General features: G+C 46.0%; 3 protein-coding genes across 5 annotated transcripts in view; 1 reads left to right on the forward strand and 2 right to left on the reverse strand.

Moving 5' to 3' along the window:
* Amph (amphiphysin) overlaps nt 1–19,570 on the reverse strand; it is a 252,698-nt gene extending 233,128 nt beyond the window's left edge. For 2 of the 3 annotated variants that reach the window (XM_075693890.1, XM_075693889.1), the window contains exon 1: nt 19,494–19,570. In XM_075693890.1, the coding sequence (XP_075550005.1) occupies nt 19,494–19,562 (69 nt within the window). In that variant the 5' untranslated portion in view covers nt 19,563–19,570. The remainder of the gene's footprint in view (nt 1–19,493) is intronic. The other variant, XM_075693888.1, reaches the window with a different exon arrangement.
* Nucleotides 19,571–19,722: 152 nt separating this feature from the next.
* The window catches only part of Rpn3 (regulatory particle non-ATPase 3), a 123,969-nt gene continuing 117,170 nt past the window's right edge, over nt 19,723–26,521 (forward strand). The window contains exons 1-2 of the mRNA XM_075693891.1: nt 19,723–19,795; nt 21,382–21,496. Coding sequence (XP_075550006.1) covers nt 21,388–21,496 — 109 coding nt within the window. The 5' untranslated portion in view covers nt 19,723–19,795; nt 21,382–21,387. The remainder of the gene's footprint in view (nt 19,796–21,381; nt 21,497–26,521) is intronic.
* On the reverse strand, nt 23,219–25,654 carry LOC142582108 (uncharacterized). Its single transcript, XM_075691512.1, has one exon. The coding sequence runs from the start codon at nt 25,652–25,654 to the stop codon at nt 23,687–23,689; it is 1,968 nt and encodes a 655-aa protein (XP_075547627.1). The 3' UTR covers nt 23,219–23,686.

Genomic DNA, 26,521 nt, shown 5'->3' on the forward strand with positions numbered 1-26,521 from the left:
AGTCCCCTAGCCTGCTTGAGCTAGGTAGGCTATATATGCTTTCCATTTTAGCATTTTTGTATAAATATCGTGAATGTTTTTTTCTTTTCCTTTTCCTCAAAACTGCTCTATCTACCTTGACCTGTGCCTGTAACGGATCCAGTCGTATCAATCTCTTGCGTGATCTTTTTTCGCCAATACTCTAAACGTCTGTTACTTATGTCGACTGCTTATCGGTTGATGCCTTGCGTCCACTTTAAATCCAAGCGCTACTGGAAGGTGCACATTACGTGCAGGTCTCACTGGGTCAATACCTTTGAATTCCATTAGGGTGTACTGAGTGGTCTCCGGAATTTCGTAGCAGCAGACACATGCCTCATCTTGTTGCTAATATTTGTTTCCGTATATTTTTTCCTTAGCCAATCGGCTCGAGGGTTTGGCAGCACGACAGCTGTGGCGACAAACGCTAACCGACGACGCTTGTTTGTCACGCAGATAAACGATCACTATTCCTCATTCACGCCTCGACATAGTATAGCTACACTGCTTTATTGGTGTCACCAAACCGAACTTGATATCTTGCTTCTTTCCCCCCCCCCCCCCCCGACTGTTTTCGTGCTCCACGGCAACTACAATATTTGTCCAGTGACATCTAGCTTAACCGCAACCCTAGCACCCGCAGCAATGAAGCACCAAGCGATATAGAGGAAGCACTTGACGAAATTAGTAATGGCCAAGCATCGTTACTAAATGACATGAAGTCGATCAAACAGAAGTTGTCTCAGAGCAACAGATCTTTTGATAACATAACAAAAAAATGACTAGTACTAATACAGAAGACTGCTAAGAAGAAGAAGCGTAAAAAATGAGGTCGACGAGCTCAAGACGCTCGCCGAACAGAGCGCAAATAAGAGTGCGTCTATTCAGGCTAAACTTAACGATTAAACTGAACTAAACGAAACGTGGGCTGTCTCCGAAACCCTATATTGATTCTACACTGCAGTACCCAACTAAACAGGCCCACTAAACATATAGACATAGAAAGAGCCCACAGATTAGGTCGCGTTAATAGTAACAGAAGTAGGCCTATAATTGGTAAATTCGCGCATTTTAAAGCAACAGAGCGCGTGATGTCATGCGCTAAGTAGTAAGAGGTACGGAATACCGGAAGACTATTCTCCCAACACGCTAACTGCTACAAGGGGCACCCAGTTCAGTTTGCCAAAGCACAACAGAGCCGCCTCAAACTGCGCCAGGACAAATTGCTGATCGGAAACACATACGATATGCATATATAGTTCTGATAAGGCTCGAGCACGGGGTTACTAGCATCTTAGCAGCTTGCGTGCGTGAGAGGATATTATGGCAAAGGGCATCTGGAGGTTTGCAGTGGCAGGGATGTATATGGAGACCACGCACAAGGGAGGCGTATAAAAACAGTTACCCAAACCAAGTTTGATGCCATCAATTAAGTGCGAGTGTATTAAAAAAAAAGAAGATAAGGTAGGACATTAAACAAAATAATAACAAGAGCTTAATGGCGCAACCCACCGCCCCGTCTCCAAAGGGACGCCCATAGAACGAATCTATTCATCCAGGATCGCGACAGAGAAAAGGCGCCATCAGAAAGCATGGCTCGTTTATGGTAAACAGTGGTATAAATTACCTTCAATGCACGGTAAGGCGCATTCCTGCTATTTCTGGGAAAAAACACCATGCAAGTTTGTCCACTCAGATTGTGCAACCAAAAAGCCGCATTAAAGCACTGCAGCGTCCAGACGCAGCACTCAAGCCGCGACGCGAAGCACGTGACGTGGCGAACTCTGTCGCTATGGGATGCGTACGGACCATGGCGCCGCACAAGCACGCCTCGCTGTTGGTGCGACGTCCACGAATACGAGCGGTGCACGCAAGGGGACCTTTAGCGTCACCTCGCGACTGCCGTCATCGCCAAATATCGTCGAACAATGCAGAAAGCTTCGCTCACATAGATTCCCACCGAGCGTGAGATCTGCATATTTTGTCTCCTCCGCACAATACTCATGTCGCCCTCGTGCAAGACCGCACTTTCTGCGACTTGGACAGCATCACACAGACAAGGACACAGACGTGCCTTATCAGATATGCAATCAGGCGCGGCGACGACGCATGCGCAAATCCCGGACGAAATGTGCACCGGCTGTGCACTCGATTCAACAAGATACCCCCCCCCCCCCTTGTTCTCTGCACTACACGCGCATGCAGGTGACGTTCCTTCGCCTCGAGGCGAAGGAATGATTGGGCACCATTCGGCAAGAGACGAACAAGTTGTGCAATAAGACAACAACAACAACTCCATCAGTCAGGAAAAAATTGGAGGACGCTTAAGCTTCGCCTTCAAGAGTGGAACGCGACAGCGTTCCCGTCGACCTGCCAAGGGGTGTAAGACAATGGGCTACGGCGCAGAGACTACGCGCCCCGCATGGGACGCGGTGAGCGTCGAGCAACGCAGCGTTCGGCGCGAGAACGAAATGTGCGCCTGAGCAAGCGACGCACGCCTGAGCAAGCGACGCACGCCTGAGCCTTAGAAACAGCTCGTTTCTAAGGCAACACCGCGTTCACTAGAGGCGCTTTTGTACCGCTTCGAAGCATCGAACTCGTGGCTCAGTGGTAACGTCTCCGTCTCACACTCCGCAGACCCTGGTTCGATTCCCACCCAGCCCATCTTGGAAATTGCTTTTTATTTATGAATTACTGCTGGGATTTATCGCTCACGGCCAACGCCGCCGACGCCGACGACACCGGCTTTTCTGCGACACGAGCTCCTTAACGCTATCGCGTTAAAAAAAACACCGAGCTGTACGTAACCTTCCTCATGCTCAATGTGGTTGGCGTCCAGTATGCACACGTTGCTGCTGGAGGCACTGCTGGCAATATATTGATGGCGCGATAGCAAAAGAACATTGCACGTCTTTTGTGAAAACCACACAATATGTGTTTAATTGTTGCGCAATTATGAAGACTCCGTAGGGAATGCAGGGAGCATCAACCAATCACCTGGGGCGCGATCGGAGATATCTTGTTCGATACGCGTTCTGTTCAGTTGCTGCAACGTCACAAAGTTGCAGTATGCAAAATTTGTGACAGCGGGGCGGAGAGAGCAGCCAATCAGGAAGCGCTGACCTCCCCGGAAGTTTACCTCCGTCGTTTGTCTGCTTGCAAACAGTATACTACAAAGCCAAATGTTTCTCGTCTTCCAATTGAATGAAATCTTTATCTAAAAAAATGTATTTTTTCTTCTCAAGCCCAAACACGTTTTCAAATAGTAGTACGTGTGACTACTGCAATTTATAACTATTAGGTTCTTTGCGTCGTCCCTAGGTGGTGTCGCGCACAGCGAGAAGGAAAAAAACAAAAAAACGACGGGAAGAGTGGTGCACTTTTCAAGAGGCAGCAACAACATCCCAGTGGCTCGCTGGCACCGATGATGTCGATTTCTCTGTACAACCAACGAATTATTTGTTTCGAGAAACAAAAACGACGCCGGAATTCACTTTCTGCCATTTCTTCAAACGCATTTCGCACCGCCACCCGCTCTCCTCCTTCCTCTAGAAACGCCAGCGCAACAACCCAAGTTTCCAACGGAAGCGCCATTTTCTAGAATTAAACTATGGATTGGATTCAAACGTGCCATTTCGCAACCGAAAAGGCCGCCTGTTGGATCCAATCCAATCCACCAGACGCGCCATGCGAAGCCGTATGATTGCTCCAAACTTGTCAACTCCCGTCGCGTTCGGACAAAATGCTCTGTGGGCGGATGATTGACAGGTGCGTGCCATCATTTTGACGTCACCAAAAACGAGGCGGCGCCCCGCGGCTGGCGACGTCGGCGCGGAGTAGGCCAATCGCGCGCGCCGGTAACCGAACGAACGCGCCGAACAACCATCTCAGGTCGCACCCCTGTACTTTATTTCAATGCTGTCTTGAGCACCTTGGAGTAATGCTACGGTAACTTGGAGACATTTATCCACAGTCCATCACAATTCGTGATCGAACGAAGCAAAAGTGAAAAGCGCACATTCTACAGCCCCATCATCTCCATTTCGTGAAACGAAATTCACTCAAAGCTGCAGTGAACATCGCATCACACCACAGGCGGAGAAGGACATAGAGTGTGGCCACTTTCCAGTCTGCAGGTGTCTGGAGAACATCTATATGCCGGGCCTCGGGCAGGAGTGGGGAATTCAAAAAGGTACACAAGGAAACTTGGCATTTTACTGCCACGACGCGAACATATATTTGATGAAAAGCATTCTGCACTTGCTGACATAGCTTGTGATATCACTGACTGTATGATTTGGAAAATCGCTCAACTATTAACGTTGCTTGACGTGTTTGTTTTTGTGGATTGTTGTTATTTTTTTAGCGCTTTTGTGAAGGAGCTTTTGAGTGCCGTTCCCCATTATTTTGTATTTATTTTGTTCTGTGCATGCAGTTATTCGCGTATGGCGCTTCTGACATCTTGTATAATATCGCAGTGCTTATACACAAATAAACGCAGGTACGAGAGAGACATCGTGGTGGCGATAAAAAACAAATGCGGTTGCATCTACAAGTATCACCCCCAACTCAATGGCAGATGGCTTGAATGAGACGAAGACTACGCTTACAGGTGTTGCCATGGACACCAAAATAGGAAGGAGATCAAGATGCTTCCAATGAAGAGAACTAAGACGATCTTGCCAGTTTTGACACGAAAGACTGAAACGTTGCGCATTCTATAGTGCTTGTGGGTAGCTCATTCCATTGGCTGATGGCGTAAGATGAAATAATGTTTAGATGCTTCCGTTCTGTAGGAGTATTTCTTCAAACTTTTCCTTGCGGCTCGATCGAGGTACTTATTTCGTGTGCCAATTTGATCGTGGTAATTAGAAGGTAGTACACGTATTTTGGTCATTCTCGTTTCCGTCGTAGACTAGCGAAAATTCAAGTTGGGCATCTTTTTAGGGGAGTACTGGGAGTAGTGTACACACTGAGAATTATATAAACAAACCTTCCTTTGTACTTTTTCAATCTTTTTTAATGCTACTGTGTGCACAGGGATCCCAAACAGTTCTAAAATGGGACGAACAAAAGCCCTGTGTGCTTTTAGTTTTATTTCGCACGTCGAGTTGCGCACTGCTTCCCAACTTGCACACTGCATTCTTTTCAGTGTACGAAACGCATTAGTGGCCTTTCAAGTCTGAATTAAATTTCCAAGTTATTTATACGTGTCCAGTGTGGATAAATCTTGACCATTAATAGAACTTATTAATTTCAAGGGTTGCGCATTATCGTCATGGCTATGGTATTTTTATCATTGATTTTCATCTGCCAAGTGGCGCACCATGACTTGGGACATGAGTGTCCCAAGGGCTACGGACTTCTTGGTACAGTCATCTGCGAATAATCTTGCTCTTAAGGAAACTGGGTGAACAGCGTCATTATGGAAAATTACGAAAGAAAAGGGGCCCAAGTACCGACCCCTGTGGTATTTGACCAACTTCGAGAGTGAGTTTTCCCCTTCCTTAATCACTTGTTGCTTGCGAAAGAGAGGTTTGTTTCGATCCACGATAATAGCGAATCATTCTTAAGCAAGTTCTGAGAGTAGTTTAGGGTGTGATACGTGATCGAAAGCTTTTTCCAAGTCTAGAAATATTATGGAAACTTGACCCTGCATACCTAAAACTGAGGTTGTTCCGCGTACATTTTCTAGTAATTGTGCTGTGGTTGATAGGACTTTTGAAATCCTGTGTTGCCGGCGATCAATAAAGTTATTAGCTTCTAAAAATGGCGAAATATGCCTGAATACAATGTGTTCGATAATTTTGACGCAGTAACACAATATCGAAATTGGCCGAAATGAAAAGACCGCATTTGAGCGGCCGGATTTGGTGTAGGGATTATCTTTCAATTTTCAGTCGACAGATAGGTCTTACCTTAGCAGTGATTTGAGGAATATTCAGGAAATTAGGGCACCATTCCGCGTACCTAACAAGAAAGGCATAAGCTACACCGTCGACTCCAGGCGATTTCTTGGCGTCAATGTTGGACAAACATGCCTTCAGATAATGAGATGTCGCTGATAAGAAGTATATTATCAAATTTACTGTAATCTGGTGTTTTGCCGTTATCGATTGTGAATACTGCACAGAAAAAAAAAAAGAGCTAAAGGATTCGCTGTTGCATGGTTAACGGTTACAGCTCTGTCCTGTAGACATTAATTAAGCAAGCGCTTCTTATAGGCGCGAAATGGTGCCACAGCGTTTCTGGCAACGAAAGGAGATTTTTTTATCGCACCACTGTGATAATAGTTCTTGGCCTTTTTGGTTCCGGCCTGCGGCTGCGTGCAAGAGTTGTAAGCTTTTGCATTGCACTCGCCGATGTTGCTTTCATATTTTTTTTTTTTGCCTTTCGTTCCACGTATTCTGGCTATACTTAATAGTATACCTCTGCTTTACTTCGCTGGCACGATGTCACGCACGCAGCGTGTCACAGGCTTCTTAAAGAAACAGAAGATTGTTGACTAAGCACGAAGTTGGCACGGAAAGAAAAGAAAAATGAGAAAAGGATATCCGTCCTGGACATCATTTGCACGTGACAGGACTGGAACCGCACGCATGTCTTTTTTCAAGTTTTCGTGCCCATGGTTGAGTGCAATTTCCAAGTGCACTGATTCAGTGCGTTTAAGTTTGGCAGCCGGTGACAAGTGCACAAAAACAGGGGTCTAGTGCTGCGGAATTGTCGTGTACGGTGCGCATGGGATTTTCAGCTGGTCGAGTTAAATAATCGTGATAAGACGCAAGATCGGCAACGGGTTCTGATGTTCTGGACAGAAGCTGCGGAAAATCTGCTTCCCAGCAAAGCAACGGGAAGCTAATACCTCGCCGAGTACGACACTAAAAGAATATCGATTGTAATTCGTAAAAACTGAGCTCTTCACAAAAACGTTAAACTGTGTTTGTGGGCAATAAAAAAATGCGATTAAGTTAAGCTCATCTGTACGAGCCTTAATACTTACGTACGCGGCATATTATCTCTTCTATTATAGAGTTGGGATTCCCTACACATAATCGCCATACTCCACCCCCTCTGAAGCTCGGATCTTTTCGGTAAATCTTGTAACCCAGCGGCCTAGCTAAATTGGTGCCGATGTCAGGATGTAGCCAAGTCTCCGATTACGATATGTGCTTTACAGGATAGTATTAGGCTTTCAAGCTCATCGGTATTGTTTAAGATACTCCGCGCATTACGTTAACGTAGGTGAAGAGGCTGCATTATTCGGGATTAATTCACTCATTGCGCTTTTCCTTATCGCTCGGCTGACTTGCAGGTGCAATCAAATTCTGGAGAGGATCCCACATTAAAAAGTTTTTGATTCTCATTCTGTCGTGCATTGAATGGACTTTTCTGCTAGACTTGTTTAACTCGAAGGTGCTGTTGAAAATTTTCTTTCTCATACTTGCGGTACTTGCAGAACAAAACCCTCTTAGATGAATATATATGTGTGTGTGAAACGAAGCGGTTGATTTGCCCGATCTCGTGTCAAGAACCAACGCGCTCGTGCACAGGCCACTGCGTGTCCGGTCGGGCCGCGGCAGCAACAGTCCGCAGAACAGCCGCGTGCGAGGTTGCCGGACTGCGCAGCTCTGTCACCTGCCCACGAACTGATCAGCAGCACATTCACGCCGGGGCAGTACAACGCTGACTGGCCTTCTCTACTGCACACTGCCAAATTTGCGTTCAGCAGTTTCGACGAGCGTACGGGCCGGCGCAGATTCTGCAGTGCAAGTCTCACGCGCTTGACAAGTGCGTGCCTGCCTGCGCCATCGGCTACCACCAACGACAGCCACCTCGCAACTGTCCTGCTGCTCATGGGAATGTGCGACGCGTGCCCGAGCCTCACAGGCGGGTGGGTGTGAACCACAGGGCCCCGCAAAGCACAAACCGCGAGAACTTCGCGCTGGAGAATTTTTATACCAAGAAATCACCTTCCAAGGAACAGGCCCTAAAGGCCGCTCTGCAGTGCCCTTACATGCTTTCCCATGAGAGTGTCGTGATCACAGAGCAAAATCATCCACGCACACTCTGCTGCTATGTGTGTGCACCTATATATAGCCTCCGATACATAAGCGCCCGCAAGCGCCGCAGCATTTGCTTGTGCGGCGAAACCTAGGTGATAAGGCCAGCTAAGCTTACGCGAACATAGAATACTTTAGAAAGTGTGCTGTTGAATAAAATAAAATGGAACCACTACAAGATCCATCGAACGAGTGACTCTTTTGGGGCAGCTTTCGGAGCTCCCGCTAAATCAGTGAAATAGCGTGCCCAACGCAAAACCCAAACGCAGTTTGTGTCTCGCGCATGCACAGTGGCTTCGACACTACTTCTTTGAGACCCCTATTCTAAACCTCTTAATGCCGGCGGCGCTGGACTCGATAGGAGTGTCCGCTCTCGTTGAAAGTCCTTTTCCACAACTTGACGAGGACTGGCGCCGTGCACGCACCGGGCCCGAGCATGTCGGAAGGGCCGACCACCTGGAAGAACATTGTAGAAGCGACGAAGACGCATGCACTGCTCGCGGCATCGCTCTTAGGGGCGATGCCACCCGAAGAACGTTGACAAGCTTGGCTGCGAAGATGTCGTCGTGCATTTGGATATATGCACCCCAAAGTCAACCACATTGCTGGTTGACGCGAAAAAAAAAAAAAAGGAAGACTTGCCAAGTCTCTACTGCGGAAATTAGACGATGGCTAAAGCGGACAACTTCGGGAAGTCATAGGAGTGCACGTTAAGGGGATGTACAATAGGAGGGCATGCATGATAGGAGCGCACGTTTGTGGCATGCCCGACGTCCGGCGAAGCGCAGAACGATTCACCCCTAAAGAAACCCGAGTGTCAGTTTAGGATAAGCGGTGGTTAACCGGCAGCCACGTTGAACCCACGCGGCAGACACCTGTGGACAAGGCTGTGGTGCATGACTGCGTAACGGGAGGTTACACTGGAAGAGGTGGAAGACTGGCAGCATCGCCGCAAGTCGGGAGCAAAGGAAACATGCATAGAAATCGCAGCCGGATATAGACGGGACACATGTCGAAGGTGTGGGGGGCCACAAGTGGCCAAGCAAGTGGACGCCGCCTGCAGCAGATGTCACAACCGGCACGGCTCGTACGCAATGGCAGCTGAATGAGCTAGCCCTGTGTACACAACGAAGGCTGTTCACAACATGTGCAAGGTCAGGCCAATTGTTTACAAAGAGACGTTAATGGATGGGCCGTAGGCGTCATTTCCGCAGAGGTATCCCGGAAGGACGAGACCAAGTGGCCACTGTTGCGCAGCTGTCCTGCAAATTTAGGGCCAGTAGTCAGACATAACGTGTGACGGGATATTCGAGCTGGTACAATGCATAATGGTAGACAACGCTTGACTGTCGTTATGCGGCAGAGGACTACTAGCGCGGCCGCAACTGTGCAACCGGTGGGGTTCAATGGTGCCGTTCAATGGTCCTGTTCAATGAGTAAGCCGACGTGTTTGCTCCAGGATTCCGCCTACACAAGGGACCACCGGTGACATTTCAACTGAATGAAACTGAGTGTCTGCGGTTCTTTTAAGGCCGCGCCGTACCCTATGCCTTGACGGACAAGATGTCGGAGTCGCTGGACCAGCTACTGATGCCGGTAAAAATGGCCGAATGCGAAACACCAGTGGTTCCCGCCCTAATGAACAATGGGTCTCGGCGAGTTTGTGGCAATTTTTGTATGACCATAAATGCCACCATACCCTTTGCCTCGTACGACATGTTGGCCAAGTTGAACGGCGGCGAAACTTTCATGACCTGCGCCAAACTTACAACCAATTGCCATTAGATGCCGAAATGACAACTGTCCACTCACAAGGGCCTCCTTTGTTTCAAACGACTACCTGTCGGCGTTAGTTCCGCTCTACCTGGACGACGTTGCGGAAAACATTAATGACATGGCACGGCCCTGCTGCGGGAGTATACGCGCACAGAAAATTTCGCCAAGTCACATCGACACCAGAGGTTGACAACATGTGGTGAAAAAGCGATTTCAGTGAGTGAGCTGAAAGCGTTCATATAGGCCTTGTGAATTATGAATATGGCTGCTGCGTTGGCTCCCCTCCTAGCCAAAGGTGCTGTATGGAATTGGGAACACCGGAAAGCGTTTGAAAAAGGAGGCAATTGAGGCTTCCAAATTCCTGGATCATTTTGATCCAGATAAGCCACTGCAGCTGGAGTGCGACACATCTGGCGTTGGAGCAGTTCTACCTCATCAGATTCCGGTCCAGGACCCTTACAAAAGCAGAGCGTAATTACTTAATTAAATTAAATTAAGTAATTAAAAGAAGCAATTGCAGTTGGCATTACACGATTTCAGGACTACTTGTATGGACACCAGTTCGTGCTAGTGACAGACCACAAGCTCCTTGCTGGTTTGCTCAATCCAGGCAAACCAATATACCAGCGATGGTGGCCACCAGGATATCGCGTTGGACCTCGTCTCTCAACAAATATATACACTGCAGTACCACAAAGGCAGTGAGCATTAAAATGTAGATGCTCTCAGTCGCTTGCCAGTTGCGGAGCCGTGCGATGGCCATGCCGACGAATGCACTTTGTACGCCTGAAGGAAACTGCAGCGTGCGCCCACGAGGTGGGACTGGTCGAGAGCTTCAACAGGTGGACTGCCAGGAGAGGGATGTTCCTACCACAGCGCCAACACATGAACGAATTAGGTATACCGGGGACATCGCATTTTTCTGCCCATGGCGGCGGCCAAACGTTATGTTAAATTTGTGGCTTGAGACACACCCTGGCATGGCCTCCATAAAAAGTACTGCCCGAATGCTGTTTCGGACATGGAGCGACTAGCGAAGTTGTGTGTTACATGTGAGCAGGCCGCAGCAATGCCACCAGCACAAATACCTGTGGTGTGGCCGGCTTTGGAGCTGGCCAGATTTTGCAGGCCTACTGCACGGACATGTGGTCGCCGTAGACTCAGAAGCGAAATAGATGGAAGTGCCGCCAATGAAAAGTGCCACGTCGGAAAGAAGGGCCCAAGCACTAAGGTCAACGGTTCAGGCTTCCTAAAATGTTCATGTCAGACAATGGACCAGTATTTGCGGGCATAGCCTTTTCGCGCAAGTTTCTGGGTTGCAATAGCATACAAGTTACAGCAGCACCTTATCACCCACAATCTAACGGATCAACCAAACGAGCTGCGCGCACGATCAATGAAGGCCTCAAGAAAAACCCGGAAAAAAAAAAAAGGACTGCCAGTGCGGACAGCTCTTTCTTCATTCTGTAATCAACTAACACCCATCAAGGATGGCAAGCCCCCGGCAGAACATTTGCTGGGTTGCCGAATCAAACAAAGATGACTGCATCGTGGCCGATGAATGGTCGGCAGATAAGCAGCCGACAGCATCTACGACCAAATTTTGTGCAGGTAAACCGGTCTGGATGCGCAACTTCAGAGCAAGTCACAGAGTGCACAGTCAGCAAGGTTCCTGGATGCTCCTCGTGAACACGACGCATGGACTTCAGCGGCGACACCTGGGCCAGTTAGGACATCGAGCTGAATTGCAGGACCGAGCTCATGTCGAGTTTAGCAAGCAAGAGCCTGCAGAAAACACTGGAACAATGTCGTCTAAAGATAGCAAGGAAGAAACCGCAGCAGGTCCTCCACCGTTGCGAAGATAGACCGTTTTGCTTTGAAGGAGACATTATGTGTCATCAGTAAGCCGCAGCCAACACAACTGCACGACCACGTGACTACAATGTTGTGGGCTTGTATAAAACACACGGCTCAAATCATTCTTGCTTGTTATGTTTTGATATTGGCGCGAACGTGACATAACACAGACTTGCCAACAATGCGGATAACAAAAGCTGCACGGTGCGTGATTTGACTAGTCAAGGCGACCTGTATAACAAAAGATACCCAAATGTTTCAGTGTAAAGGCTTTTCGCTGTATAATCTGCCTTCACAGGTGACAGAAGCACATCTGCAGTTTGGTTTATAAGTTTGCCTTCGACTGAATTAATTACGCCAGAGTCAGGAAACCATGTCAGAACAGCGCGAAGGCAGCCGTCAGACTGCTGTGTGCCAAGAATCACACATGGCCCCAAACTTATTGCTGGTGAACACCTCAGAAGTTATTCAAAGACAGGTATTCTGAGGCGCTTTCAGCAATTATGAGTTGCTTCGCAAGTTACACGATTGTGGCACTCATGGAAAACATTTGTTGCTAATCTCTTTTTATGTGCAGCCAGTTTGTACAAATTTCTGAACTGCCCCGCACCACCAAAGCAAAGAATGTGTCACATTAAAACGTACAATTCGATAATCGCCATTATGCCGAATTCCTGAAATTCGAAACAGTGTTTTAAAAATACAACATAGCTAACATTGAATCATGGTTTAGTTTTAAGCTGTACTGTGAACTCAGTTGTACGAACGCTGGTTTCATGAATATTTCAGAACAACAAACTTTTAGAAAATCGTGAAGTTTTTCTATGCATTGAATGCAAAAATCTTTCAGTTAAATTAATTTCTGAATAGCGAATATTTCAGTTGAGTGAACTTGATCAGTGGACCCGGGCTCATTTTTTAAAAATCAGTGCAACGAAGTTTTGCGTTCTGCAGCGCTGGCATAGCCGATGCCCGCCGGCTCTGTGGCCTGTGTAATTTTAGAATAGCCATCTGGTCAAGTTGGTTGAGCTTGAACTTATGTGCACACACGGTCGGAAATGAAGACGACCTCACCCACCCTGTCGGTTCCTTCTGTGCGTTGCTGCACTGTAAACAACACGAAAGCCATATAATAATGCCAAGATAAACAATGTTCCCCTTTTACCGGGCTTATGGACCATTTGCAATGCGATTCTGTGGGTGCCGCCATGTTTGGTCACGTAGTGACCCATCCATTGATTACCTCCATTGTGTTTGCAATGAATGTGCATGACGTAGTTGCAGCGTAGCCAGTACCCTCTACATACAGTTAGGTGTTGGCCCAGCAGACCTCAGTTTTGGCAGATATCATAGACAGTGATTGGGTGGATGACACGAAGCTATGGCCACACTTGCAGAGGACATGAAGCTCTTTCATAGCTAGCTGTGCCTTGTCCAAACGGGGGAAAGCAGCATATACAGTGACCGTACAACAAAGGGGCTCCAAAGTAAATCAATCTTTTACTCCTTCTTTATTGGCTGATCACTTTAAAGCAGCGGCTTGTCATGTTTCTGACTCAGTAATGTTCCTTGGTGGGGTCATTATAACTGCTGTTTATTTTCTGCCTAATCGCTTGCAGGTGTGTTCAGTTGTGGTAGATTTGTTGTTACAGCTCAGCAGGCCTGGAACGTAGATCTTCTGTGCTTTGCAAAAGGTTGTAGCCTATTAAAGACACATTGCTTGTCACTCACATACTCTGTGGATCGCCACAAAACGTTCAGCTTCGAAGATTTCTGTGCAATCGGCGCATCGATTCAAGAATGGGCCCATTAAGTTGGCATAAGTATGAGCTTGGGTGGATGTCTATAGAGAATGCGAAAGAAACTTAGTATGCGAAGAAGTGGTGCTACTCACTTTGCCGTTGAGTAACAAGCGGTACTCACTCTTGCCGACATTCTGCGGTTGAATTAACTTTCTTTGGAAGTTAGCACTAGAACAGTGGCGAATCAGGTTTTTTTTTAATCCTCAAGGAAAGCTGCGCATCACGAAGGGCCGGCAACACAGGCCGTCCTTTTGTAACTGTGGTCTGTGGACTTGGCCACAAAGAGTCAATCCGTTCCTTAAAATGCCAGTTGCTATTTTTGCAGCCAACCACTGCACGCGTCTTCCTTCTGCCTTTCCACACTTTGCAGCATGAATGGAGCACAGTGCATTAGCAAGCACCCACTGGCATTTCTGACAGCTGACCACTCAGTAGCAGTAAAAGATGTAACTGTTTTTCACATCTGCGCTTTTGCCCGAGGCAACATGTGGCTACCAAAAGTGTTCTTGTTCTTCTAGAGCAAACTGCTCTGCAAAAAGGGTCTACAGTGGGCTATAGTTACCATGTACACGACCACAACAGCACACGGAATTGCAGACACAAAAGTGACTTGGCCATGGAATGCGCTGGCACTTGCATGACATGTCCGGCTGGAAATGGCAGCACATGAGGCCTTAGGACCAGAGGTGTTTGAATGTCGAAATTTCCTAATTGAATATTGAAGGAAAACTACCTTAGCATGACGAATCAAATTAATATTGCTTTCTTAGTTTCTAAAAGTAAATGAAAAACTGTGTAGGGTCAGTTTGATAAGAAAGAAGAAGAATGCTTATATTATATGATACATGTAATGACAACTAGATTTAAGGTCGACTTAGCTAAATGAGGAAATAAGAATCTGGCACACTGTGACAGTGACATTATTGAAATGGGAAAAGCATTTCACCGTATGTTTTCAGGTAAAACACTAATGACAGATTACACCGCAAACAAGTTTTATGAAAATTGTTTGAACCAATTTATTCCAGAAGTTTCGCCATTTCATAAAGGGTAAGAATAACTGCAAGTATTACAAAACCAGTGAATGGTACCCGACTTAAACATTTAAGTGGTCAAGATATATCCTAATATTTGCATATGAATAAGACATATGCTTCGTTTTCACTTAGCACTCAAAACAAAAACTAGCACATATATCATATTCAGTGCTTGTTGGCCTTGAGTGAACGAAGGCTTCTTGTGTGTTTAGTAGCTGGGTTTAGTACATAAATAAGTATGATTAATCACAGTTCCCATAACATGTTAAAAGCACTGATACGTTAGGATGGTAATACAGCATGCTGATAATGTTATTCTGCATTGCTGTGGCATGAAGACATAGTAGGTTGAGGTAGGTTGGCATTGCTGTGACATGGTAGGTTGAGAGAAGGCCAGTAGATTGGGCTAGCTGGTAGTCCATTAATTTTGTTGCAATGACATATTGAGGGAGGCAGGAATCAGGGTGACAAGTGGCCCAACTGCTCAAAATGCTCATGGTACATCAAAAAGGGGCTGGTATGATAAGGAAAAGCATCACACCTTAAAATAATGCCCGCATGCAGTCATATTTGTGCTTCTTTTTTTTCCCTTTGAGAAAAAAAAAAGAAAGTGCAGAGAACCAAGTATTATAAGTATTATAACCAAGTAATAAACAAGGGATCCAAAAAATATTTATATTGGGAACCTCAAATGCTCCAAAATGACTGGGACAGACATAGAAACGCACACATGGAGCATGGCAACACATGGCGCACACGTGTTGATGACAGACCAACTAGCCCAAATGAATGCCTTCATTTTTCCTACTGGCCGCTTTTCTTTGTTATATTTTTTAAAGCTTCAAGCGATGCCTGCCAGCTAGAATTTGAGTAAAGTTTGTCACATACCTTAGAAATGGCACTCTATCATTACACGTTCCTGTCAGTGTTTTCGCTCATTTAAATAAGTTTCTGTTCAAAAGATAACCGCTGTGTGTTAATTATGAAAGTTACCAGAAAAATCTCAAACATTGGCTGCCAGTCAACGCAAACCCGATTTCTTCCCAGTTTTTCTCTTAAAAGCTAACCCTAGATTCCCCCCCCCCCTCCGAAGTGGAAAGAACAAAACTGGAAAACAAAGGACCCTACAGATGTTGAAACATCAATGCGCAATACTGGAGCACGGCACATCACTTCAACTCTTGGTAAATAAATTAAAAAATACACTTCAAAGCCAGTGCTTGTCTAGGTCGTTTCCTGTCCGTGTCCTAGTGTGCGCTGTAATTTATAGCAACGCTGCTTTAAATTGTCCAGAAAATAAATTGCTCTCCGTAATTTGAGAAAAATTGGGCTGCACACAGGCAAGAATGATTTCATTATTTGACAGCTATTCTATGCTAAATAAATGCTGCCTCCTCGTAGCGACCGCAGGTTCCCTGCACCAGAGTCTTTTGGAGCACAGTTATCGCTGGCATTACCCCGTAGAAATCTAATACGCATTCTTAAAGAGACCATCACATTCGAACAATATTCGAAGCGAATATTCCAGAACTTGGAATAGGGAATTTTCCAATCAAATACTACACACTTTAGTTACTAGCTGTCTAATAAGCTTGTGGTTACGTTAGTGTTGATTTTAGGTTACGTTAGTGTTGAAAAAGCACTCAAAATGCTGCTGCCGTTGGTATTCGCTTGCTTATTGCTCCACATTCCAAGCTGTACATATTTTTGTTTAGAGAAGCGGTCGCTTTTTTTTGCTCGCGCTGCTCCTCCCCTTTATGTAATGCACATCCCCTTCCCTGGTTGGGGCCCTTTAAAAGTAGCATAAGAAGCAGCTTTTGAACTCGTCGGTGCTCTTCCCCTCCTGCTCGTTGACTAGTGCTTCAAGAGCAAGAAAACATGACAGACTACCTCATGCAATAATGGTTGCAGGGGTAGTACTAAACTGACACTGGACTGAAGAAGGACAAGGACACAGTGTCGACTTTCCAGTTGAAAGCCAGTGCTGTGTTCATCGTATTGCGTCTTTCTTTCGTCCCATGTCAGTTTAGCGCTGCAACCATCGGCAGCTATACCAACTTGGCCATTCCACGATTCAAGCAATAAGAATCTTTTATTTCATTCATTCTGCCGGGCCATCTGTTAGTTTGACATTCTGGATAACTCAACAAAATCTTGTGGCCCCCAAGGGTCTCATTAGCGGTGGTACTGGCCTTGTGCACACCATGCCGTGCTTACTGTGCAGCCTGCCCATGTCCTGCAGCTGATGATAGTCGATTACAGAGAATGCACACACGGAGGCCTGGTTACAGCCTTCGACCTTAGATCAATTCCCCACACCACTGTACAATTCTGCGAGAATTGCTATAAATTCTTGCGACAGGACAGCCCATTCTCATAACTGCCATTCAATTTATTCGCCTGGGGTGTAGTCACTCCATAATTATTAGCAATTGTGTCCCACATTCTTGGCATCCAGTCTTTGGTCTGGTGTTGCTTTCCACTATGCTTCAGAAGCCCTGTCTGCAACGCATTGTCAAGATGCGGAACTAGATTGATTTCCCTCATTTGATAAGTGAGAGACTTCATAGTATAACTATGAGGGGATGAATACTCAGTTTCACATACAAATTCTACATTACGCAGTAACTATTCTCATTAAAAAACTGAAGTATTTGTTAGTTTTGAATATTGAAACTAACCAAATATTTCAAAAGAACTGACAAATTCTGGTTACCATTTTCTATTGAAAAGCAAAGCACTATATCAAAAGTGAGACAACGGCAGAAATTTTTAAAGCAATGTCGAAACAAAATAAGTAATGTGGGCTTTGTTCAGGTGGTAGGAGCCAGACTGATTGTGTAGTGTACTTGGCAGTCTAGTCATGTAGCAGTTTTGTCCTTTACACAAGAACCTGCTATTTTTTTTTGTAATGGGCCCTTTTACATATATTTACAGCCAACAAGTCCTACAGCATTTTTTTTACCATGTTTCTTTTTTTCTTTTTTGGCAGTCATTTAGCGTTTTCAGAAACCTGGTTATACAGCAGCCATTCATTCTTGGAAAGCTGGTTTGTGACCTGGCCCTAAAGATTGAGAGGCTATTCATTCAGTTTTTTAGTGGCAATTAGTGATCTTGTGTTTAACCCCTTAACCTGGCTATGACAAATTCTGAAAACATTTTCATAATTGCAAAATACATTGGTGTAGGTCACAGTGCATTATTTTCTTGTCAAAATTACAAGAAACTGAACACATACACATGAGTAAAAAGTGCCAAAAAATCACAACGGTTTAACTCGTCACTGGTACCTGAAGGAGCTCATTGTGATGGAGAGTTTATGGATTATAGGAGAAAAAAAGATTATAGAGATGTATACAAAAATGATAGAAATAAAAACATGCAAAGCATAGCTGATTAAATCAAGCAGGCTAGGCAACTATTTGTCACTAACTCATTTCAAAGGGGATGCCAGTAAATCACCAGCATCGTAATTAGTTATCAGCAGCAGTTAAAACAGATGCTAATTGTTCCCGAGAGCTAGCAGTCTCTTTTTCACTAGTCAGTACAAGCATAGTGCCTAATTATATATCTAAATGAATATTCCTGCTGCAAACATATGCATGATGTTCGATTCAATATTTGATACTTATTCTTTGTATTAAAAAAGTTTATATTCGCTCACCTCTAAATACAGCACATTAATACAGAGTGCTATTACAGATAAATGACTACTACGGAATAATTTTTTTTAAATTGAAGGTGGTCATTATGTTCAATTATTTTCAGAAAACTGGATATTCAAGAAAGTAATGTCGCACTTCAGTGCCTTTGGCTGAATCTTCCAGCCAACCATGGCGATAACTTTCCAGAAAGTTTAAGAGTTTGAAGTTTGAAGAGCTACGTGAAAACACACTGTCAATGTTTCAAAACCTTTACCTACACAATAAAATGAAATTTGAGCAGTTCTGCACAGTATTATTCCGCATTTGCTGCACTGTCCTAAGTACGGGTTCGGTAAATCGCGCCTTAAACCACGGGCCGCTTTGGCCACACGAGAAGAGTAATAGAGGCAAACGTACTCCAATGCTTAAACGATGTCGCTTCCACAAGTCTGCAGATATTTCCTGGCTGATAGCGACGAGCCTTGACCAGCAGTGTTGTTTACATGTTCAGCTCTGCCCCATTCGACACTTGCGTGCGACAATGCGCTTTGGGTGTTCGATGATCCAGCCGCGATTGCATGCGGGAAGATGACCTTCCGCGGTTTCCTGGTTCTACGCATCCCGTAAATTTAACCCCGAGTTTAACCGGAAGAATCCCCAAGAGGAGTGCGAAGCAAGGCGCTAGTACCTGCAAGTACGCAGCAGTCACCACCTCCACAAAGCACGTCTTCCGCTGCCATCGGGACTTCGAAGCCTACGTGCGGCGTACTACACCCTTATACGGGACGTGGGTTGGAAAGGTGCCGCCGACGTCCCAGGTAAATAAACGAGACGCGCGTCATAACCCATTTCGCTACCGGCGGCGTCCCTTTTCCGCGACCAGTTTCGGATCGCGTGGCGTTCGCGCAGGAGACAGACGACAGATACGTGTGACCCTACGTAAACACAACCCGCGTTCGCAGGTGCAAGGCTCCAAAAGGAGGCGTTCCCGTGGGTCGCTATGCAAACGACTCCCGCAGCATACTGCCGCAGCGCAGCGGCACTGATTTCGCGCACGACACCTTAAGCGCTCGACACGTTAAGCGCCCTCAAGGTATGCAGGCGCGAGCTGAATGGAAGAAACTAAATTTCCGACCCGTCCGCGTTGCACTGTGCGTGAAAGTAGGAACCGACTCAACGCCAGCGCATGGAACGATGCGCCCGGAAATGACAAATTGAGCCCGACTTCCAATTGCGATTCATGCAGTGCCTAAGGCCTAAGTAATACTTTGATTATTTGGTAAAATCATGACAACTTACCCTTTCTTTTGCACGCCCTGCATGTTTTTGGACGACCTTGGTAAACGATCCACCCTTGCCGTCTGCCATGTTGGCTCGCTACTGCAGCTCTAAACTATAAATGAAGCTTTATCAAAATATTGTCTAATGAGATAACCCAAAACATACCTACATATTTTTTAAACAAGAATAAATTACTAATAAATTTTAAATTGTTGTATAACTTACTAAAGTTTTGCTGCGGTACCAATGTTGTGCCCGCCATCATTACTAAGGGTTTCCACCTTTCCACAGCTATAAGTGGCGCCCGCGAACAGGAGCCGGTATGTAGAATTTTTCATGTGCTACCGTATTTTCGGGCCAGTAGAAGTTACAACAACGTTAACAATTGTCTTACATGTTTATACAAAGCTGTTCTTGACTCCTACTCAATATGCGTAGTGATACGACTGTGCTCGTTATGTTCCCATCACTCAATGAGCCTGTGCATCGCTTCGATGGCATTTTGTTTATTCCTTGTTTACTAATGTCCAAGTAGATCTGGCGCTCCTTAGAATGCCGCGTTGTTCAGTGAACAGCAACAGGCCCCACAACGCTTATCTGTATTCATCCATTGAATTGATTAATCGTGATTCGGCATTTAGTTCTCTGGTATTCTTTCTTCATGAAGCCGGTAATGACTTGTTCATTTTCGTTTTTCTTCGTACCCTTTCACTTTAGTCATGCTGTCCTTGAAACTAAGGAAGTACCCTTTCACTTTAGTCATTCTGTCCTTGAAACTAAGGAAGCGATCTTATTAATAAGCGAAACTTTGTTGAAATATGTTTAGCTGGTTTCGTCGCTCCAGCGTTTGCTCTACCGTACTGGACGGCAGGCGACTGGCGAAACTTTCCAAACTTTTTAATTTTACTTGTGCCAAAGACAGCCACATTTCGATGGGGGTGAAATGCGAAAACACTAGTTGTACTTAGATTTACATGCACGTTAAAGAACCTCTGTACTTAGATTTACATGCGCGTTAAAGAACCTCTGGTCGTTCAAATTATTCTGGAGTAGCCCACTACAGCGTGCCTCATAATCAAATCGTGGTTTTGTCACGTGAAACCTCATAATCAATTTTTTTTTTTTTACATGCGCAATCGCAGTTGACTTGCGTGTGTTCTTGTGATCTGCCTGAATGTTTATTGTGCGCATGCGCGACAAGGTGATATATGTGTGAAACACTTCCCGCTATTGAACAGTTCCGAGTAGCGCTTGTCTGTCTTCCCTCCTTGTGGGAGTTGTCTTTTTGTTGCGCTAATTTTCCTCATCAGCAATACAAGCCCAGCAATTAATTGTTCATGGGCATGTGTGTTCTCAGCGTTATTCTGCTGTGCTTAATTGTTGGTATTTAAGGCAGAGAGTTAGAATTATCGTGCTTAAGAGTGCTATGTGGGTCAGACGGGGAGGCGGGTTAATGACAGGTTTAGGGAGCACACCATGCACAGATTCAGGCCATCCTGCCAACCATTGCAGAAGATGCCTTCGCACACCCTTATTTGTCAACGAACAATGTTCTTTGGAAATACAAAGTGGAAAAGTGCAGATTAATGCATGGAGCATATTCGTATATCAAATATGACTGGCAAGTTCGTAAGTGTTCCTTCTGTTGCTTTGGTAAAAAAAAAAAGAAACCAATTATCTTGACAAGCAGTTTCATGATTTGCGGAATTGATAGTGGCATTAGTCAAGTTGTACTAATTTTCTGACTCTCCTTTGCGGGCATGTGCCTTTGCTATAACCACATGACTCCATGTCTTTTTTTTCTTTTTTCCTAAGCTAATACAGTTGAAGAATGAGTGCTCTACCTCTTCCTTTTTCTTCTGTGCTGGAAGATGTTCTTGATAAAATCTCGGTGTATATTTTCCAGTGCAAGATGGTTGCCGAGATGCCAGATGTGGAAATGAAGAACGTGGACAGCCCTGCTGCAGCTGGAACCGAAGCAGAAGCTGTCAAGGCAGACCCAGACACGTTGACAATCGAAGGTGAGCATCGCTGCCTGCTCGAAGAAACGGCTGCACTTTGCTTCACTACTTCGCATACACTCTTGTGAACGTCTGCCACATCTGGATGGCGCCTGCGACAGACACACCCAGCAGCCTTGCACTCTGCAATTGCATACCCACTGGGGCTGAAAAGATTCGGGGAGATCTGGGCAGCTATGCGTACAGTGAAACCTCGTTAAACTGTAGTTTGCCGGAGCTCGGAAAAAGTATGTACTAAACGGTAGTACTGTTTAACCGAAATAGCATGAGATCGCCCACTTACCTGTCGAAAACGGAACTTGGAAAAAGTGCGATGAAAGGGGAAAAAAAAACATGCAGTATTCATTCACTTCGCGCGACGAAAGTGTTATTTTCGTTTGATGCCGTGGCGGCCTAGCACGACGACAGCGGCCCCAAACTTACTGAAGGTGCGTGCCAGCTTTTCAGCCAGCTCCCTCTTCTCGGCAAACACTTGCATGGCAGATTCCTCGTTGGCGTTACGTATTCTCTGTGCACGCGCACAGTAGTGCTGCAGAAGTCCTGGGGCGCCTTTTTCATTGCCGGTTGCCGGAGTTTGGAATAGAGCTACGTTATCACGCCCGTGTTCTCGTCACGACGATTGCATTCATGAGGCTTGCGTAACGTGCAGCTTATGCCACTATCGGGCCTGAATCGCCCGTGCTGTCGCTTTCCGTGTCGTCCTGATCACTGTCGATAGTTGACACTTTCGCAACAACAGAGGCAATGATGGCGAAAAGTCAAACCATGTAGCCGACATGTCTTCGTGGTCGCAGCAGTGCTGCCGAGCAACTTCGCATTCCAAATGCCACACACCGTAGTCAACAGCAGATCCCTGTCGCGTGCCAGTGCAGACTTGTTCGTGTCACGTTCGATAGCACAGACAATGTTTAATTTTTCTTCTATGCTGAGCACCCGGCGTCTTTTATATCCGAGCTTCGGCATGACGGGAGTCCTCGCTTGCACGACGCCATAACGTTCTCAGGAATGACGTCGAAATGATGTTGATGTGGCTTCATGTGCAAACGCACAGGGCGCTTGGAGGTCGTTGTTCCGATCTCTGAGGCTTGTTGTTCCGCCGGGCCGCCCGATGGAGACGACGCACCGTAGTGCTTGCGCGACAAAAAGTTGAAACGCTATGTTTTAACCGATGCGTACACAATAAGCTGGTTTGATTTATGCGGATACAAAACGCATCATGTTCAGTGGCCGCTGAGTCGGGGATTTGACTTTACTACTTTTAAAACGAAACTTTAAGCGGGTACAGTTTAACGAGGTTTTACTGTAGCAGCAAACGGCTGGGTCCAGCGCAACTGTGTCCACCTTGTTGTTGGTTTGTAAATTGTGGCTTCTATCACCTCGCTGCCCGACTGCACTGCACCACAATGACTGCTTTGGTTCTCATAGTCATCACTCGGTTTCTAAAGCATAAAATTTCGTACAGTCCTGCATTTGTTGTAATAGCTCATTGCCATCATGACTTGATGATGGTAATTTATCGTTATGGTGGGGACACCTTGTTGTCGTGTTTGGCACTCACAGTAGCTCTCCTGTCAATTCGTTTGTCATAGCCACACAAAATCCTTAAGGGGGGACGTGGCTTTGAAAATCAACTTCCTTATTTCTTCATAGATTTTGATTAAAATTGGCACAAATGTTTAGAATGTCTCCCTGATACTTCCATAAAAGTTTCAGAGTGATACCTTAAGAACATTTTATTAAATTTGATTGAGCAGAATGTTTCAACCTCGAACTTTGTGAAGAGCCTGGGGAACATAAAAAACGTGATAGAAGGCTTGTTAAGTACTGATTGCATAGCTAAATGCACGCTGAAGGTCGTGACATTCTTGCTTTTGTTTTTTTCAACACAAATTTTTTTGGAGTGTCATTTTTTATGTTACCTTCGTATCAAGCACACTTTCAAGGTGAACAAATAGCCACATCATAAATTTATAAAACGTCAAGGCCCGAAAGCAAGAATGTCACGACCTGCACTGTAGCCCAAGGAACAAGACAAAAAAAAAACAGTCAGAATAGGCCAAACGGTAACAAAGAAATCAGCTCCGCAAACTGAGCAGAAAGGCAAAAACACAGTTTTGAGAAAAAGGCCTTCAAAGTTTTGCCTTGCCTCCACTCTCCTAAAATGCACCAGGATTGTAGTCCTTGGTGTCCTTAGCACAGCGGGGCTTCTTGGGCATGTGGCCTTTCATCTGATGTTTTTTCGATGCCTTTTTTTTTTCGTAGGGCATCCTTTCCTGCAGCTCTTTGAAGGGAATGCTTTCCTGGCTTCAAGCCAAGTGAGGCACAAAACTGTCTGTATGCACGAAGCGTTCCAGCATTGTACTTGCAGACTGCCTCATTGACAGCTGTCTCCGCTGCGATCAATGAAGCATTTTGCTCTTTTGGTAGAATTGACCAAATGACAGCGTGGAGACTCTCGGCTGCATTCTGAGTCTTCTTGCCTTGGCAACGGCTGAGTAGCTGAGGATCCGAGAGGCGTTGATACACAGGCAGCAACGCAGCTGAAACATGTGTTGCCAATTTGTGCTTGTGTTCTGGCGGAGCTTTACCTTCAGCTTCTGCAGCCTGGTGTCTGCACCAGCTCAGGGGTCCTGGAGGGCAGAGCTCATGATGAGGGTCTTTATCTGTTGAAGTGATATGATAAAAGGTTGCCATTATGGCCCTTTGCATATCATCTACTTCACTATTGTTACGTATGGCCATGCCATAATAATTGGTGAGCTTTTTGATTAGGTCTTGGGTCAGGCCACCCTTCCCTCCAATTGGTTTACTTCTTCTGCTTTTTGAGACAAGTGTTCGCAGGGCTGTACCCATCCTCTTTTTAACGTGATTGATACAGTCCTCTTTGTTGAATGTAATGAAGCCATAAGCCTTGTCTTCACAAAGGGCCTGGAAGGTACGGCTATCCCCATCACAAACAACAGTGTAGCGGAGGTCATTCCTTTCCAGTGACCTTCTGAACAAGATCAACGCTGCCTCGACCTCCATACGGCTTGAGTTTGCATCGGTGTTCTTTTGGCACACGTGATTCTCTTTCCATTCACTGCAGCCTTCATCGTTTTCTTTCGGCCCAAGCGTGCATCCATGGCATCTGTTCGAGAGCACAACGCAGTCATGCAACAGACCAGTGTAAAATTCAATTATTGTGCCCACACCAATATGGGATGCATGACCACGTGTCATCCATGTGCCGTCGTAGACTACCGTCACATTTTTTGTGAATGCCAGGTTCATTTCGCTGTAAACTTTCCGCACGGCTGCCACAGCATCAGAAAAGAGACTTGCTGCAGCCATCCCACCAGCAGGCCTGAATTTTGATTTCAGGTGTCTTTGGACTGTCTTATGGTGCAAGCCTCTGTGTGAAACGTTCATTACTGACCAAAAGTCAGTCAGTTCAGTTGCCCCTCTGCCGGTGGTTTTAATTGCTTGCACTGCACGCATATTCACGTCAAAAGCCTTACCACCCTCTACTCGCGGCGATGACCATTCACTTGCAACAACGCCGCAGGCATTGCAGGTCAGTAGCATTCGTGCAGCCAATCCATGCCTTGTTCCCAAATGAACAGTCAGTCCCGGCTGAGAGCATTCTTGGCACAAGGCATTCTTGTACAAAGCATTCAATGCTGTGACCTGCACAACCAAAAACTCATCCGCCAGCTCCACATTGGCACAACTTCCTCTCTCACCTGTGAGCTTCATTTTTCTTTCGGTCGCCGAAACAGAACTGAGTGATGCTTGCACTGTCTCGGCTCGCCCACGAGAAGCTTCTATCGATATGTAGTGCGGTTCCAAGTGAGCCTGAATTGTACTGCCGAATCTCGACTGCGTTTCATCCACGCCCGAGGTGCGTCGTCGCGGGTCCGAGTCGTCGGCGCCCGAGGTGCGTCGTCGCGGGTCCGAGACGTCGGCGCGCGAGGTGCTTGGTTGTGGGTCCGAAGCATCCATACATTGAGGGAACTGCTGCTGTGTGTCCACGATGTCCGCGCCGCACTGAACATCAGCAGAATCAGCACTGGAAGCTCTTGATGACGCTTTACTTTTGGGCATCGGAGACTTGCGCTTACGGCTGCCAAATTGATGCGAAGTTTTGTATTTCTTCTTGTGCCGTCGCCGATCCATGATCACAGCCGAGATCCAACGCGAAACTACGCCACAGAGCTTCTGAGCCGCTACCGAAACTATGGAGAGGCTCGTGATACGGGCGATGGAGAACGTAGCCTCGGGAAGAGCAGACGACGCGCGGCACTTCGCCCGCCGTTGCTAGGGGCAACCGCTCCGGAGACCAACGGGGCCGCGCGCTGCTGTCACGTGGCGCGCGCCGCCAATCAGGAACCTCCGCGAGACCTCGAAACTTTTGCTTTTTCTGCATTTGTTTTCTCTCGGAGGAGGCCGGGAAGGCGGCAGATTTGAAGCTGAAGAAATGCTCTTTCTGTTGCGACCAAGATGGCGGCGTTCGGTTGCGCCGTTACGGAGATGTCGTGGCTTGAAAAACACAGTCTTTTTCCGATTTCCGCAAAACTTCTCGTCGCCGTGGCTGATACAACAATTTCTTTAAAGCACTTCTAAGCGGTTTTCAGGGAAGATATTTTGCAATCAGGTAGAGAAAGGGTTATAAAAACTGAAAATGTGATTTTCGAAAAATCGGTTTTTCGGTCATTTTTCGCGATGCGAAAGCCGCGTCCCCCCTTAACTTGTTCATTTGTATAAGCAACTTCACTAGCCCCGACACAAAAGTATTGCTCAGCAACCTACAGATCAAGTACTACAAATTTTGCATGTTCTCTCCATAACGAAACTACTTATTAAAGCTGCTAGAATCTGTACAGTATTGAGCCACTCGCGTCATTACACATAACTACAGTCCCCATTTGATCATAGCACAGGTCAAACTTGATATTTCTTTCAAGCCTTGATATATTCATTGTTCAATCACTGTTTTATGCTTATTTCATAAATATTGTCACAGCACCAGGCCATCTCTGTTAC

This window comes from Dermacentor variabilis, chromosome 5 (assembly GCF_050947875.1).
Source record: "Dermacentor variabilis isolate Ectoservices chromosome 5, ASM5094787v1, whole genome shotgun sequence".
NCBI lineage: Eukaryota > Metazoa > Arthropoda > Arachnida > Ixodida > Ixodidae > Dermacentor > Dermacentor variabilis.